The sequence below is a fragment of the Fragaria vesca genome, linkage group LG7 (assembly GCF_000184155.1).
Source record: "Fragaria vesca subsp. vesca linkage group LG7, FraVesHawaii_1.0, whole genome shotgun sequence".
NCBI classification, from domain to species: Eukaryota; Viridiplantae; Streptophyta; class Magnoliopsida; order Rosales; family Rosaceae; genus Fragaria; species Fragaria vesca.
In genome coordinates this window covers 21,966,517-21,984,654 of record NC_020497.1, presented here as the reverse complement: position 1 = coordinate 21,984,654, position 18,138 = coordinate 21,966,517, and the positions used below count along the sequence as shown (strand labels likewise).

Here is an 18,138-nt window from a genome sequence, read left to right as displayed (position 1 = left end):
CGCACCCTCAAACCACCACCTCCCTCGGTCACTAACTCATCATTGATTTGAGGTACGCACATCATTCCGAATTTCAGATTCAATTGTGTTTTCTTAATGAGAAAGATGAATGTTTGAGCTATGTGTGTGGTTCATTGTGAATTTGTGATAGAGTGATCAATCATCTGGTGTGTAGTTCATTGTGAATTTGTTTCTGTGATAATATGTGGTTCATTGTGAATTTGTGAATATGTTATATATAGCAGGAAATTTATTTTTTTCAAAAGGTTTACGCCTCAAGGCTTACGCCTTAGTGAGGCTCTCGCTCCATAGCCTCGGCTACGCCTTAGCCTTTTAAAACATTGGGCAAGAGACACTGGATTTTGATAATTGGAAAAGAGGAAAGCAGAAAAGAAACAGAGAAATGTGAGCCCCTACAAGCATCCATAATGTACTGTTGCATCACAAGCTAACCCCACATTTCCTTTTAATCATTTTTCTTCTTAAAGTTCACAAATAAGATTAATGATTTCTTTTTACATATGCAATTTCTGTTAAATAAAAGATATATTATCAATTAAGCAGAGAATATAAACAGGTTCATGCATGTTCCATTAGTTTAATTGCACAGCAGGCTTTAGAAGCTTGATTAAAATGAGGATAAGAAGAGGATCATATGTATTTGAACTTCTTAAGAACATTCCATAAATAGAAGGTAAAAATTTGAAATTGGTTCTAAGAAAAGCACATTCATGCATTCTCTTTACTTCAGAATATTCTCTCACAAGTTATAACCTTTATTATATATGTTCTGAAAAAAGGAGTTGATACTGCTTAGCATGGCTACTCTTTGTCATTGTCTTTTGATGTCATTTTGTATTTATCAAAAAATTTAGGAGAGGTTAGACCAGTTTGAAAGGATGATTTCACCATGTGATGCTCACTTCCTAACAACCTTAGCACAATGCTCAACCTAAATGACATAATATATTCTTCTACTATGTCACAGTCATCATATGCTGTATGAAATTAGCAGTGTTCTAATTACAAAAATAATATTTCTGCACTACAATTATGAATGTTGCAAAGCTGTAAGTTCTAGAGGTTGAACCAGTAATTAGGAATGGTGGGTGTCATTATGCTTATAACTTGGTCTTTAAGGCTGGCCTTACCATCTTTCAGTAAAACCAGAATCAAACTATGATGTAACTAGCTAAACAATTACCTAGTTGCTATATGAATCATAAATCAGCAGAAACAAGGGAAAAAGTTACAGAACTATTGCAGGCCCTTAAAATGGCTTTTGACTATTAGCAAGTGTATTGGATTATTACTTACATGTTAAAGACTCATAGTCCTGCAACCCTAAGAATAGATAGGAACCTTGGACCAGCCATGAGCATCGAGAAAGAGAAACCATAACTTGGTGTGTTTCCTTTGTTAGCAAGTTCAGCAGCCCAGACCTAGCTAGTAAAAAGGAAAAGTAAAGAACACAAAAGAAAAGGAAATGAAAATTCAAACATCATCATTGTCTTGACACTTAACAATATGGTTTTGTTCTTCAGAAATTCATACTTTCACAAACACCTTTTTATATTCTATTTGGTATAAACTTGTAAGCTTTAACTTGAGTGTCGACTAACCATTTGAATTTCATTCATAACATGTTAAAAACCAAGATTACTCTAACCCTGCAGAAGGAAACAGAAACTGAAGTTTCCTTCCCTTGTAAATTACTCCAGGCAATGATTCTCATGGTCCTCCAATACATAACAACGTCAGAACAAACACAATAGATAGAAGACAATAACCATAAATTCGAGCAGTTCAAAACCACAAATGGATTGATTCAAGTGTACGTTGTTCATCTTCATAGGTAGCTCTACGTACATCTGTCTGCGCATCAGTTAAAACTATCCAAATCCGGGCACAACAATAATATCGGAAAGTTTTCTTGGTAAGGAAATCTCAAGCATTTTCATCCACTATATATCTACACTGATTCTCCTCAAGCTCAAGTTACATGTTAGAGAGAGTCACATCCTTATCATTCAAAAAATTGAGCAAATATAAACAGTACTAATTCGATAAACAAGTCACAAAAACAGGTAAAATTAGCAGACATTGGTCCCGGGGGTGTCGGAGAAAGAGATTGACAAGAACCAAGGTTTTAGTGACATGCCCAGAAAAGGGAGAGTGACTTGAAACCAATTGGTCCCCCCTAATGTCCCCTCTTTGAGACAATAAGCAAATGCAAAGAGATTCCAAACATTCATAATGCAGTTTAATTCCGTAAAGAATGTTCTTGATCAATCAAAAAATCATTATAATTGAATATTTGAGGACCCATATTAGCAATAAACAAAATGACTTGCTCCAATCTATGGAGTAAGAAAGTGTACCTCTTTTGCGTACAGCAAAGTACCCAGAAAACCCAATATTTCAGGTTTAGGGTTTTGGAGTGACCAATAATATCCGCTTCAAATTCTCCATCTGTACAAAAACAATGAACGAAAACAAATAATTCAGGGTGTTATTTATGTATGTGTGTTGTGATAGATGTTCATATTCCGGGAGGGAGAGAGTTGACATGGAATCGATGATTGGGTGAAATTGAAAGGAGGTTCGACTTCATGAAAGCTAACCCTAGTAGTTTGGGCTGCGGTGATAATTGAAACGACGCCGTTCGCGTCTTTAAATTGTTCGCGGAAAAGAGCGCCAAAAGTGGTAGGCCGTCTTTCGGCCCAAGTTTTCACTCCCAAACTTACTTTGGCTGGGGCCCAAGAGGCCCATTATTTTTTGTTGAAAACAGGCTCATTATTATTTTTTTGTTCAGGATAAGAGGAATTTGCATTATTGTTATCATTACTATTATTTAGTTACAATAATTTTTATATATATTTTTTAATTGTTATCATAATTATTTGACTTTGGTTACGGGGCAGCTGGACAGTATTAGAAGGAAGATTTTTCACATAATGATTATGTCAACGCAAGAAATTTTCTGCAATATATACGTCAAAATCTGGAGTTAATAAGCCCTTATCTAATTAAGTGTACAAGGTCCCCCAAAACTCAGAATTCCTCAAATCCCTGACCCTAATTTTCAACAGGTGAATCAAATCACTTGCTGGTCCATGAGACATGCATATAATGTCCAAATAATTGCAGCTCACAAAGTTGATAAGATGTTGAAATGAGAAATTGGTTGCATTTTAGACTTTAATGTCAAATTTATGATGACTTTTGAATCAAAATTTTGCACTGTTTAAACCGGTTTCATTCGAATTTAAAATACTTGTGAGTCGTGCATCCAGAATTTGTGTTGTACGGATAAGCTAAGCATTAACTTATGGATGGATCCAAGAGATTGCTAACCTCCATCCTAATATCTTTAAGTTTTTATAAAACGAGTATATGTGTTTTTATTCAATAATGCTAGAATATTAAACATAACAAGATATAATACGTTGCAAGATGTCTATTGAAATTCTCAAAAAATTAAACTACATTATTGTAAAAATAACAAAAGCAACATATAATCTATGCCTATCATCATCTCACCCAAAATTCAACAATCCTTCGCGCAATGTAAGTCGTTTTCTTTCATCAAATCCACTTTCAAATCAAGGATTCATAAGTCACCATCAAATCCTCAGAATTCTGAACCCAAATGATCACTACCGGCTCCAATGTGAAAGCCAGAATTCTCATGCAAATTATTGCAAGTACGTGTCAATAATCTCATGCCTTTCGGTTGGTCACAAACTCACAGTCCAAATCCAACACCACACTACAATAAACACGTTGCCCAAAATCCCAACGGACCTCTCAGCCTACCCATTTGTTGCAACTCTTTGTCAAAATTTAGCTCACCAACTTCTTCATAAACGTGTCCATATCCCCTCAATTTTGCGCTCCTTCAATTCTTTTAAATAAGCAACACCTAGCCAACCATTTTCTTTGGCTTACTTGGCTCTTTGGCGATACTACTACTACACTGGCTAGCAATAGCTCCAGAAAATGTCCTCTGGTACTTACTTGGTGTTGTTCTTGTTCTTCTTGATTCTAGCTAAGTTTGGTGCCTGCATGGCTAGCCAGATGAGTTTGGGATCGAGGTTGATGGCTAAAGAGAACCAGACGCTGGTTTCTGATAATGGTACATTTGCTCTTGGGTTCAGTCCAATGGATGAAGATGACAGATTTCAACTGGCAATTTGGTTTGCTGAGCTTCCTGGAGACAGAGCCATAGTATGGTCTGCTAACAGGTAATTCCAACAAAACTATGTCGTTTGGTTAATCTGTTTTTTACAGTAGTTGAGTATCACGCTCTTGCATATCTGATTATGGTCATTATATATACACAGTCTGCTTTGTTAGTTGATCAGAACAGAACTGTTGGATTGTCACTGATTTTTGAGTCTTTAGTATTTAGTGGCTAGCTTTTGAAGTTAGTATATATGATCATGATCACAATTCACTACTTAAGCTAACAGATTTTAGTTTCTCTTGGTATATCTATTTTTGGGCAAGTTCTGAAAAGGTATTACCCAGTGGAGGGGGGAAACAATTAGAGTGATCGACTATAAGTTATCGTGTTCATAAGTACGAAAAATTAAAATGGTATCGGTATTTTAGTTCTATACATCGGTACTTAGTGTAGAGCATTGGTGCTATACTTGTACTCACTGTGGAAGTTGCATAAATCAGTCTTTGAATATGCATATATAGTCTGTTTTTACATGGTTGATTAGCATACTCTTGGATGGTTACTGGGTTTGAGTCTTTGACTTCTGAAAAGAAAAAGATCAAAACCAATTTCCCATCTCTAGTCTTTACAACACCTCTTGCAGGTCAAATATGATCTTCATCACTTAAGCCAACAAATTTCATTTTCTAGAAATTCTGCTGTCACCAACAATGCAATCCTGGAGCTAGAGACCACTGGAAACCTTGTTCTCATGGATGGTGATGCTACTATTTGGACCTCCAACACTTCAGGCACCGGCGTTGAATTTGCATCCCTATTAGAATCCGGAAACTTTATCTTATACAATGAAGCCAACCGCCCTGTGTGGCAAAGTTTCTCACATCCATCTGATACTCTCCTCCCAAACCAGCCTCTTTCTGTCTCTTTGGAACTCACAACAGCTAAGTCACCCTCCCATGGTGGCTATTATGCTCTCAAAATGCTTCAAGAGCGCACTTCGTTAAGCCTTGCATTGACTTACAATATGCCAGAAAGTAGTTACAATACCTCACCACAGTCTTACTATAACAACTCCTACTGGACTGGACCGGAGATATCAAATGTGACAGGAGATGTCATAGCGGTTTTAGATGAAGCAGGAAGCTTTGGAATTGTGTATGGTGAGTCTTCAGATGGAGCTGTGTATGTGTACAAGAATGATGGTGATGATGGAGGACTATCAGCAGCCTCAAACAGATCAAACAGATTGTCTGTCCTTCGGAGAATGACACTTGAGACTAATGGAAACTTGCGTTTATATCGTTGGGATAATGATGTCAATGGCTCAAGGCAATGGGTGTCAGAATGGGCTGCAGTTTCAACACCATGTGACATTTCTGGAATTTGTGGTAATGGGATTTGTACTTTAGATAGGACTAAGACCAATGCCTCTTGCTCATGTCTGCCAGGGACTTATAAGGTGAATGGTGAAGGTCAGTGTTCAGAGAATTCATCATTGATCGGAAAATGTGACTCGAAGCAGAATTATCAGCCTTCACAGTTTAGAATGTCAGCAGTGCAGCAAACCAATTACTATTTGCCAGAATTTTCAGTCATAGCAAATTATAGTGACATTGAAAATGTATCACAATGTGGAGATGTCTGCTTAGCTGATTGTGAATGTGTTGCTTCAGTTTACGGGCTTGATGACGAAAAGGCTTACTGTTGGGTTTTGAGGAGCATGGACTTTGGTGGCTTTCAGGACCCTAGCTCAACGTTGTTTGTTAAAATTAGGTCTAATGGCTCGGTGACACCAGAGGGCGATACAAGAGGATCTGGGGATTCATCAGATGGGTCTAGTAGTAAGAGAGAAAAGGTTTTGGTTATACCTATTGTTCTGAGCATGACTGTTCTTATAGCCCTCCTATGTCTGTTACTATATTACAATGTGCATAAGAGAAGATCCTTCAAGAGAGCCATGGAAATGTCTTTAATGTTATCTGGTGCTCCAATGAATTTTAGTTACCGTGATTTACAAGTCCGTACATGGAATTTTTCACAGCTGCTTGGAACTGGTAAGTATGGAATACAATGCTACTTCAATTGTTTGTGTTCTAATTTGGGTTGTATATAGTACATAGTAAGTAGTATATGTGCTACTTTTTCAGGTGGCTTTGGGAGCGTGTACAAGGGAAGCCTTTCAGATGGTACTTTGGTTGCAGTTAAAAAACTTGAAAGGGTTTTGCCCCATGGGGAGAAGGAGTTTATAACTGAAGTGAACACCATTGGCTCTATGCATCACATGAACTTGGTTCGGCTATGTGGCTACTGCTCCGAGGCTTCACAACGGTATGCAGTAGTTCTTGGATTTCAGTTTTATGCTCTCATCCATTACTACATTAAGAATTGCATAATGTATAGCATCATTAGAATCCCATATATGAGCATACTTCTTGTGCTGGCATTGCAGGCTTTTGGTTTATGAATTCATGAAAAATGGGTCATTGGACAAATGGATATTTCCCTCAGTTTATTCTAGAGATAGGTTGCTGGATTGGGAAACTCGATTTAACATAGCTGTGGGGACTGCACAAGGGATTGCATATTTTCATGAGCAATGTCGAGATAGAATCATACACTGTGACATTAAGCCAGAAAATATTCTTATAGATGAAAATTTCTGTCCTAAAGTTTCTGACTTTGGACTAGCTAAGTTGATGGGAAGAGAGCACTCACAGGTTGTTACAATGGTCCGAGGAACTAGAGGCTATTTGGCTCCAGAGTGGGTGAGCAACCGGCCTATAACTGTCAAGGCTGATGTCTATAGCTACGGCATGCTTCTCCTAGAGATCGTTGGCGGCCGAAGAAACCTTGACATGGCTTTTGATGTTGATGACTTCTTTTACCCTGGATGGGCTTTCAAGGTAACATATAAATCACTTCTATTTACTTTCAAATGAACTTGTGAAAAATTTGAGAGTACTGTCTAATGAATTTGATCATGCTTGTAGGAGATGACAAGTGGAGAGCCACTGAAAGTTGCAGATAGGAGACTAGAAGGAGCAGTGGAAGAAGAAGAACTCGTAAGAGCCTTGCAAACTGCATTTTGGTGCATACAAGATGAGGTTTTCATGAGACCTACAATGGGGGAAGTGGTGAGGATGTTGGAAGGATCGGTCGAGATCAACATGCCACCAATGCCCCAGACAGTTGTGGAGTTGATTGATGAAGGCTTAGATCATGTGTACAGAGCCATGAAGAGAGAGGTCAACAACCACTTCAGCTCATTCACCATCAACACCCACCATTCATCTCAAGCTACATGCAGTTATTCCACAATGTCCCCTAGATAGTCAAAACAGATGTACATCTTTCACAAACAGAACTCATCAAAGTTCATTTTTTTATATAATTATTCATAAAGTCCATATAGGATTTCTGATCACAAACACAAGGATCCTTTTCTATTTATTTCTACACATGATTCTTGATGGAGGAGCTGTATCCATCAAGATCATCATAATACTTAGACCAAAGCATGACACCACCATATTTAGCCGAAGTTTTGATACCCGGAAGGACCTTTGAAGTGAGAGCAGCAGCAGGAATGAATCCGCTACCGGCAGCTTGAGGTGCAGCAGGGAGTCCTAAGAAGATCTTCTGTGCAGGAATGGCTGAAGTCCATTGCTTCCAAGAATCTTCAAGACTGGTGACATCACCAGAAGTGTACTGACAAGGAGGGTTGTTGTAGAATTGCACCCATACATAGTCAAATAGGCCTGTCTTAAGTGCATTTCCAATATAAGCATCAGGAAAGGGACACTGTGGAGCAGCAGTCAAGTAAACCTTCTTGCTGCCCTTCTTGCTTTGCGCCGAAAGGTACCTAGCAAGGTCATCATAGTACTGATCATTCCCTCCTTCAATGTCGAAGTCAACTCCATCAAGAACAGCATCTCCCAACGGCCTTGAAGAGGACTGTCCTCCCAAGAAGTTGTTCCACAAGTAAACACCAACTTGGCGGGCATCTTCGGATGAAGTTAGAGAGTAGGCTTCTGCACCTCCCCCAATTGAGAGTATGACCTTGATGCCTTTGGCTTGGCACGACTTGATCTGCGAGCTGAACTTGGTGCATGATCCCTTGGTGTAGGGGTCACAGTGACCCGCAAGGTTTAAGGCAGGGGTCCGGCCATTGCCAAATGATGAGAGGAAAGCTATGTTCACAAATTTGTAGTTCCCTGAGGCACATGTTTGTGCTAGTGTGCCTTCATTTCCATTTTGGCCCCAGTAAATTGCGATACCGCCTGCATTAGATCCAACCCCCAGAAGTAGCAGTGTTGCTAAAGATAGCAATGCTGCCGCTGAAATTGAAGCCATCTAAAGCAGTGGATTGAAAAGCTTTTGTTAAATTTTGGTGGGAAAGGTTGTGTGTGATGAAGTATGAAAGAGTTGGGGATTCTTTTATAGAAGGAAAGGCCTTGTTGGGGTTGTTGCTACAAGTTTTGTGCTTAATTAATGTTCTTGATCCGTGGCATTACAGTCACGTAGGCCTTAATTTCTTTGTTATGTTATGTTTGTTCATTTGTGTGAAGATTGTATGCCATAGCTAAAAGGAGGCTCAACTGTACATTATATGCTTAGTTACTGCAACATGAATCTTGTTTTGGAACTTTGTTTGTGAAGTTTCTGTATGAATGATATCGTATAAGAGTAAACTTCTCAATCTGGAAGGGGATTGCTATAAGCTTATAAGCATGTACAGCCAAAATTGAAGAAAGAAGAGACCAAGAAGTCTAATGACATCCCTGGGATTGATGCTGCGGGATTAGATTTAATTTAAAACCAATAGGCTTAGTTTGGTCAATCTAAAGTCGTATCCATCCTGAAGTGTTTGGGGATCTAAAGTTCTTGCAAGAACAAATGTAATGGGTAGCATAGAAGGAAAGAAAGAAAGCCCTATAAGGATGTAAGAAAGCTGACAAGTAAACACCATCACGATAGTTACATAAAGAAGTAAGCCTGTGATCCTGTACATTAAAAGTTCCAAAACTTTCTCTGTCCCTATACCAAACTACCAACAATTTATGAGCCTTCAGCATCTTCGGGGACAGTTGGTCACTACATGCCCCGGCTCATTGCAATAGTAACACTTTGTGTGTTTTTTCTTCGCTTGTTGCGGTGGTTGCAAATCGGAGACATAAGAGTTGCTATCTTGATTCCTCCACCTTTTCTTCTTAGCATTTTTACCAAGTGGCTTGGCGTCAATACATGAAGCTTGCCCATCCACTTTTAGGCACTCCAGCTTCCGAAGTTGCAATTCAATGTCCTTGGATGGGTATTCCGCCTCTAGGTTGTAATCTTTGATGCATCCAATCACACCCTTCAGGACAGATATTGCACCGTCTGCACATTCTCTTAAGAGTGGCACTGGTGGAAACATGTCGGTTAACTTGAGGTTGCAACTAAGTACAACGGCCTCAAGCAGTTGCTTCTTTGCAATAAGATCCTGGATTATACCTGCTCCAAGCACTTTGCCTGCTAAACCAACTAGTGACTGACAGGAACCATCTGTAACAACTGGAATCATCAATTGATTCCCAGTCCTCAAATGCTCATTTGGTAACACCTGCGAGTTCGTTAAAGTCTGCTGGATATTGGCCAGTGGAGAATCTGCAGGTTTCTCAATTTTATTATCAGGGGAACAATTGATGCTGCTCGAATTACTTTTCGAAGTGCTCTGACTTGGTGTGTCCTGATCAGGTGCCTTAGCTCCGAGATCAAGAGCCGAGCATAATCCAAATGTGTCATAGTTGTGCTGAGCAATTATGCCAACAAGACTTTCAAGTTCCTTCACATTATAATCAGAGCTCAAACCATATGCAGCAATAAGCAGCAAAAGACCCAAAACTTCAAACCAGTTGTCAGTATTCATCTTAGCTTTCCACTCAGCTGCCAACTTCATTGCTTCTCCTCTCAACTGAGGAGTAATTTTTGGAGAGACTCTCTTTAAGTCCTCCAACAAAAGAGTACAACTCCTCCTAACAACTGTCAAGTCAAACTCATTGTTTTCCGCAGTTGAACGTGAAGGATAAAACCCATGCATTGCATCCAACACCAATTTAGCTGGGTCTGGTGACCTTTGAAGAGTATCCTCGATTTCTTTAAGCATTAAATTATTCCTCCTCAAATGCTGATTCATTAACAACTGCAAGCCTCTGCCATCCCTGTTCCCATTGTTAGCAGCAGGAATAGTATCTTCCAATTCCTCATCCTTCAATTGATGACTATTCTCCTTTGATTTCAAATCCTGGGTGTGTATGTCCGCGGATTTTTGAACCACATTCGAATCCAACTGTTCTCGCTTGATCTCAAGCTCCTTCTCTTTCTTTTGAAGTCCACATGATTGCACATGTAGTGACTTTTCAAGGGAATACAATTGCTGTTCTTTCAACTGAACCTCGTTGAGGCATTCATGGACCTTCTTATCAATCAAATTCACTTCATCAATCTTAGCACCAATCTCTCTCTCTTGTCCTTCAAGCTTCTCAACCCATCTCCGAAGCCCCGTCTCCTTTTCCTCAAGTCTACCGCCCCACTCCTCCATCGACTTCTTAAGCAATCCGAAATCTCTCTCTTTCTCAATCATTTCCCGAATCATCACCTCTTTCAAATCATACTCCTTCCACTGCTTCTCAACCAACCCCTGCACATACTTCAACTGCACCCCCTTCACCCTTATCTGCTCCTCCAACCACTCCAACTTCCTCTGTGCCTCCTCATTACACTTCCGAATCAAACTACCATCCACCTCCTTCTCCCTAACCAACTCCTCCACCTCCTTAAACCGCTTCTCCATCTCATCAACACTCTTCTGCTTCTCCTCAACCACCCTCTGTATCCTATGCAACTCCATAGCTTTCGCATCGCGCTCCGACTTATACCTCACCTCCTCATCCTCCATCTCCTTCTCCTTCACCCCAATCTCTACCTCCCTCTTCCTAACCTCCTCGAATCGAGCCTTGAACAACTCCTTAGTAAACTCAATGTGCTCCTCAAGCTCCTTCCACTGCAAAGTGAACCGCATAATCGACGAAGCTTGATCATTTGCACTCTCATAAGCCTTCCGCAGAGTGCTCTGCCTCGACTCAATTCCCTCCAAATCCGAATCCATCTACAAAACCCTAAAACTGCAGCAAAACCCTAATTTCACAATGAACACAAATCACCGATCCAATTACCAAACCCCTAATCCGAATTGAACTCCAACACCGAAATCTGTAAGCTTTTTATGATAAAACTAAGCAAAGAAAAGAGTCCTAGTGCTTTAGGGATTGGGAAATTTGGGGGTTTTCCGATTCTCCATGGGATTAGGAAGAAAGGAACAGCCTTTCCTACTGGGAAAGTGAAGAAATCACATTCCCAATTCTCAATTTTTGCAGATATATACAGGAGGGAGATAGCAACTGACCTGTAACCGTTCTTAGGGCACCAAAACGGCGTCGTCTTTGGCTGCTGAAGAAATCGGCTTTCGCTTTCTGTCTGGATTATGTACTTGTGGAATGTACAACTAGCAAAAAGAGGGAATGTGTGAATCTAATAAGAAAGCGAAAGTAATCACGGCCTTCTTTGGGCCTGGTATTGCTTTGGCGGTGGTTTTTATTTTATTTTTTCAGGTGTGTACATCAGGTGTTTTTGCCTCTTTAGGGGTGTACTTTCTCTTTTGTTTTGGTTATCTTTTTGTGATTGTTTCACATAATTTGTTCATGAGGCAAAGAAGATTTGTGATGGTATGGGACTAGTGATGGAAAGAATATTTAGGTTTTTGACTTGATTGGTCAGAATCGGTAACAACATTCGTGAAAATTAAAGTAAAATACTTATTATTATTAACTTACCGTGATTCTCAAGGTATTATTTAATTTGTTATGCATGTTTTTGACGGTTAAATATTTTTGAATATAATTATTAAATTATATGTCCGATCATTTTGTCATTTTAGGTTTAGTATCATTAATTTTCACTTGTTATCTATTATAATTGTAATGGTTTATCAAGTATATTTATTATCAATGATTATAAATAAGTGATCACGAAATGTCTGATTAACGACAAATTAAATCTTTTGTCAACTCTAAAAAATACCCATCATAATAAGAATAACACAACATTAATAGCCTATAAGCATAGGTAACCAAAAAATGCTATTCATTGGGCCACTTCTGAAACTCAACATCAGATTCGACAAATTAATGCGTCATACTAAATAAAAAAACCACTCGTATATCAAAGCCATGACGTGTAGCTTAACAAAAGGTAAAGATCCAGAACCTGACTTATTGGTTTTTCAATGAAGAAAGAAATACCTAACAAAACCAACGCAACCCCCACCCAACCATTTGGGCATCAGAAAAATGAATTACAAATGTTGTCAAAAATTCCAAAAAAGAAAAAAAGAAAACAAAGGATTAGTAACCATATACTAGAAAATCATGAGAAATTAGTCCGGTAAAAAACATTAACTTACCGGTTACCAATGCAAAAGTTTAAGCGCCAATCCAATTTTTACTTCCCAATTCTCACTCCCTATGTGAAAAGCTTAACCAAACCCAGTTTCCGTTGTAAAAATCATACCTGTAGGTAAGTTCAGTGCTCAATTCCCCAACCCAGGCACAAAAATCCCCAGTTCGCTGCAAACCCAAAATACCCATCTGCAATTCCACAAGGTACGATTCTCTCTCTCCTTCAATTTTTCAATCACTGTAAACCCTAGATCTCTCTAAACCCATAAAGCTTCGAACTTTTCATCTTATTGTCTTCAAGGTCAATGCTTTATGGATCCCCATAACTTATTATACTTGCTTGTTTATAAATGTGAGCTAAAATTGAAGCAATTAGAGTTTTTTCTGCAATTATGTAATAGAGAGCTTGATCATCAGTTTTGTGATTTAGTGATGGAATTTACGATTTTAGTGTAGATTTGGAGAAGGTGAGCATTTTGGTGTTGATGGTGTAGTTGGGGGTAAGATGGAGAATATGCAATATGCTGAGGAGCTTGTGAGGGAGTTTCTAGTGTTTAGGGGGTTTACTAAGACCTTGCAAGCTTTTGATTCCGAGTTGTCGACGGATATTGGCAAGGGGTTTCAAGTGGAGAAGATAATGGAGTTGATTTTCTCGGTGTATGTACCGAAGTTTCAGGCGGAGAAGTTAGTTGGGTTGTTGAGTTTCTTCAAGCAGTGTCTGTCTTCGTCTTCGGAGACTGTGCTTTTGGCTACACTGTCGAAGATGGAGGTTTCTATATTGCGGTATTATGTTGTCAATGCAGTAAATGTAGGGAGGAGGGAGAAGGTTTTGGAGTTTTTTGGTATGAAGGGGAATGAGTTGTTGCAAAGGAGCCAGGACTGGACTCCGTGGTTTGGTAGGTTTGTCTTTCATTTGTTTGTTTCGATTTAGCATACTAGTTTTGTCATGGATTTACATTCTTGTCTGTGTGGTGCAGCCATTCCGTATGTAAAACAGCCAAGTGCTGATCCTGAGTTTCGTATATATTTCTCAAAGGAATGGTATGAGGCCCTGCGGTTATCTGTGAGGAATTTTTTTAGTGAGATCTTCAACGGTATTCATATCCTTCGATATAGTATTTCTGTTATACATATATACATTTCTTGTCATCTGAGAGCATGCTGCTAATGATATTGTGTTCATGGGTGGACAAGTTCCATACATAAATCAGAACTTCCCAACTCCAATATCAAAACCAGTATTGATTAGAATCATTAGATGAATAGATGAATTGCTGTTGATTTTCACTGATTTGTCCCTTTTTATGGCACATTGTGACTAAGATATGTAGAAATTGCCCTTGACTAAACCACGCCTGCCAGCCTTGTTGAAAATTAGCTCAGAGAAGACTACTGTCAACCGTTTAAAAAGAGACATCAAGCAACTGAATCTCAAGTTGTCAGAACTTCAAGCTTTGTTGGAGGAAAGAGATGGTCAGTTATACCAGTTAAGAAGGTAATGGTTTCCATATTTTCATCTCTTCAGAGTCTTCTTTCCAGTATTTTGTATAGATTTGGTGCAGGCTTATATATTAATTTTATTTTTTTTTAACTCAGTAATGCTTCATCAGTAGTGGATGAAAGCACTGAAAGAACCAAGAGCTCATCAAGTGTAGTGCCTGAGGAAAATCGTCTTACATCTAAAGATGCTGAGGAAACTGGCGCTCTTGCTACATTTCAAATTGGGGAAGCAGAGGTTGATCGAGATCAGGGTGCTGTATCTATTGGAAGTCAATCAGAATTAAAAATATCCAAGTCCAATAATGACTTGAGTTGTCCACCAAGTCTTCATGGTGGAACTGGTGATACCATTCAACTGTTCCAGGATGGTTCCAATGATGGTAGTTAACCTCTATCTCTGACTTCTTTCTCGTTTGTGAATTGAGGTCAGTGCAATGCTGTTTCATATGTCATTGTAGGTATAACAATTGAATGTGATATAGCAGAAAACGGTAGGGAAAGCCGTGTAGAAGACTTACCTGAAGTTGAAGTTGACTTTCAAGTAAATTTCTTAAGCATCATTGCTTCCTGATATTCATAACTGATTTTCGTCTACTTTCACTAGTTTATCTTTGTTGGAGACTATAACTTTCGGATGACCATGGTTTCCAGGAGACATTTTTGGGCCACACAAGTCCAATCAGTTGCTGCAGGTTCTCTGCTTCTGGAAACAATATAGCCAGCGCATCTGATGATGGTACAGTGAGGTATATATGGGTACAGTAGTTAAAGTTTGTATGGGGCTGACCAAGTTTTTAAATTCCTTTGCATTTCATATATATCACTATATCATATGTCAATTCCTCGCTCTGTTGGCTAGGTATTACATTCCTTTGGTTACTCATGTTGTATACCCATCATGTATGCTACTATATTGTTCAACTTCTCGGATTTTAGCTGATTATAAATTTACAATCAGTATTTACTTTTTCATTCATATTTAATGACTTAATGTAGGATATGGACATATGACTCATCAACTCCAGCATCCAGAAATGCAACCATTTATTGTGGAGCCAAGATTATGTCACTTGACTGGGAATGTAAATCTGACCGATTGGTATGCAGATTAGATTTTCATGATTCATTCATTTATTGCTCGTCATTGGAATCATAGTCTGCTTATTTGAGTTTGAGTATATGGATTTTTAAGTTTCTTTTTGTTCTTTTGACTAAAGCTTCTCATAGGCACTGCTGATAGAGGCATTAAAGCATGGAATGTTGATGCGAAGAGAGTTGTCTGTGATCTTCAGACAAGTGAAGAATTTCCAAGGTTCTTTCTGTTACCACCATTACAAATCTCTACTTCTTGGTGCTTCTGCTTACCTTTTCTTGCCCTCCTGCAGTGTGTTGGATATAAAATGCAGCCCTGTAGAGCCAATTTTTGTTTCTGCTGCAGCATCCAAGGGGTATTCTCTTTTCCTGATCTCTACTTACCACTGTATCTTACTGAAGTGTTACCTCTATTCAACTCATAAAATATGAGCACTTGGTACTGAAATGATAGAGTTTGGGCATGGAAATATTCTAGTTATAATTCACGTCAAGTTAGGTGTGCATTTATGCTTGTCTTTGGTTGATATGTATCCTCATGAATATCTAACGCAGGAGTTTACTGTCTTTGTAGGCATGGATCAAGTTATGTTGATAGTCTGGGTTTTGCTTCATTAACTGTGTGGAACATGAGGACATGGAAGGCCATGGTATGTTCTTGATAGTACCAAATCTCGTACCTGCTTGCTACTTTGCTACTTCCCTTATATTTATAACCTTATGGGTTTCATGAAGACAGTCCTTCCTCTTGGTAAAGATCCACCCGCAATTACATCTCTCAGTTTCAATCACAATGGGAAGATCTTAGCAGCCGCTGCAACTGATGGAATGATTCACATGTTTGGTATCCTCACACTTATGTTAGGGGTTTTTATAGTATCTGAAATTGGGTTGTTAATTATTTACATGAATATAAAACCCTGTTTTGGGTACCTTTGCATTACTGGGGTTCCATTTTGAAGCACCCTCCTGCAAAATGCCGAAGTTGATAATGCTTTTTGTCTTGGTAAGTGGGTGCTCAAATTTTGCACAGCTGATGTTGCGTGCACTGCTACATCAATTTAGAACTGTAGATATATAATGAACTCCTTAACAAGCCACAGATATGTCTGCGGGTCAACAAATAACTGGGTGGCCTGCACATGACTCTGCTATAAGCTCCATTCTTTTTGGGCCTGATGAGACTAGCATTTTCAGTTTGGGAGTAGATGGAAAGGCAAGCAAGTCATTTTGGGCATGAAGTTAAACTATGCATTTGAAGTTGTTGTTCCTTTATTATTTGAACTCACTTATTTGGTCTGCACTGTCAGATTCTTGAATGGAGCTTGCAAAACCAAGGTCAAATTCTTTGGTCAAGGAACTGTAGCAGGTACTGAATTCTTTGCCACATATTAAGAGTTAAATATTGGTGACACACCAGTCTTATGATCCCATCAACAAAATATATCTTCATATAGAAAGATACACTAACATAACTCTATTCCATACTGTAGGTTCTGTGGCCCTGAGAGCTCAAAAGATCGCAGACATGAAATGGCTTTGGATGCTAATGGGAGGAGACTGTTGGTAACATCTGCTTCAGTAAGAGCACCCATTTATCAGGTTGTTCTCTCCACCACCCCTTTATTACATAGTAGCCTTTCATGTATAATGTATGCACCAGTTTCTGCTAAACATTTTTAGCCTGCAATGCAATATGAATCGCTTTAGTTTGTGGTTTTGGAAGTCAAATTGTTCTTTGATTTACCTGATTACTAGAATTGGAGGATGTAGGTGATGCTTATGTTTAATCAAGTCTTCATTTCTTAACTTGGCTTAGGTTAGAGGTCATGCTACAAATGGGTTGAAAACTCTCCCACACAGTGCTGCCATAACTACTGTAGATTGGCACCCGACACTGCCCATTTTCTTAACAGGATCTGCTGATAACTCTGTCCGGGTAACATCAATATTATAAGGGATTCTGATTATATCTTTTTGTTCTTCGTGTGCCTGAGGCTAAATGGTGTTCATTACAGATTCAAATCATTGTATTATTATGTGGGGTGTAAAACTGTAAATCATTGAACAGTTTATTTATAGGATACCAATTCTTTGACGTGGTAGTTGATGTCATTGTGGCATTCTGAGCTGAATGTTGTTTATGCACTTGTAACCAAAAAAAAAAAAATTAACACAAAAAATTTTATGAATCTAATTGTAAGTATAGATTCATAACAATCTTGAATTGAGTTTGTTATTGAAGCACATGAGCTCATGAAAGTAGAAAAATACAAAGCGTATTATTATTTTTACTGCTAACATACTATCCATTTGAAAGCATTTATCCTCCCTTCTTTTTTACTGCTCTTACAGTCCATTTGAGAGCATCCTCCTTCCTTCTTTTCACCATGCATGTTGGATCTGCAAAGGAGAGATGATAGACCACCATTACGCACCGCAAAATATTATGACTACTACAGAACTACAGATGTCTACATATTTTGAAGCTACATTTTGATTAGAATGTAGACTCGAAAATTCTTACTTCTACATAATGATTATAATGTATACTCATGACGATGATATTTTATAAACTTGAGGCACTGGAGTTGGGAAAAATTCAGGTACTGTTTTGACGATCTTCCCTTGAAATCTGCTAAATATCGTAACATTCCTTACCTTGAAGCAGGCCTGAGGGCTCAGACTTCTGTTTCTTTATCATCACCTATACCAGAAGCAGATATGCTTTTGGGACTTTTGCTTCCAAATAGTTGCTTATCACTAGGATGATCATCATCAGAATTCTTTGGCAGCGTCCATCCCATTTCCTACCAAAACAGTCAAGATCAAACTTTCAATTGCTATGTAATTAAGCAATAT

At 38.7% G+C, this 18,138-nt stretch overlaps 2 protein-coding genes across 2 annotated transcripts; both read left to right on the top strand.

Moving 5' to 3' along the window:
* The first annotated feature begins 4,002 nt into the window (after positions 1 to 4,002).
* Positions 4,003 to 7,957, top strand: LOC101302025 (G-type lectin S-receptor-like serine/threonine-protein kinase At5g24080-like). The gene is made up of 5 exons (XM_004309121.1): positions 4,003 to 4,247; positions 4,880 to 6,243; positions 6,337 to 6,517; positions 6,639 to 7,092; positions 7,180 to 7,957. Exons 1-5 carry the CDS (start codon positions 4,003 to 4,005, stop codon positions 7,519 to 7,521), a joined length of 2,586 nt encoding a protein of 861 aa, XP_004309169.1. The 3' UTR covers positions 7,522 to 7,957.
* Positions 7,958 to 12,836: 4,879 nt separating this feature from the next.
* On the top strand, positions 12,837 to 17,433 carry LOC101301537 (WD repeat-containing protein 91 homolog). Its single transcript, XM_004307983.1, has 16 exons — positions 12,837 to 12,888; positions 13,136 to 13,580; positions 13,662 to 13,784; positions 14,038 to 14,179; positions 14,281 to 14,564; positions 14,643 to 14,725; positions 14,836 to 14,930; positions 15,181 to 15,283; positions 15,402 to 15,496; positions 15,570 to 15,632; positions 15,851 to 15,926; positions 16,012 to 16,120; positions 16,380 to 16,492; positions 16,587 to 16,645; positions 16,770 to 16,878; positions 17,096 to 17,433. Exons 2-16 carry the CDS (start codon positions 13,190 to 13,192, stop codon positions 17,231 to 17,233), a joined length of 1,983 nt encoding a protein of 660 aa, XP_004308031.1. The 5' UTR covers positions 12,837 to 12,888; positions 13,136 to 13,189; the 3' UTR covers positions 17,234 to 17,433.
* The last annotated feature ends 705 nt before the right edge of the window (positions 17,434 to 18,138 follow it).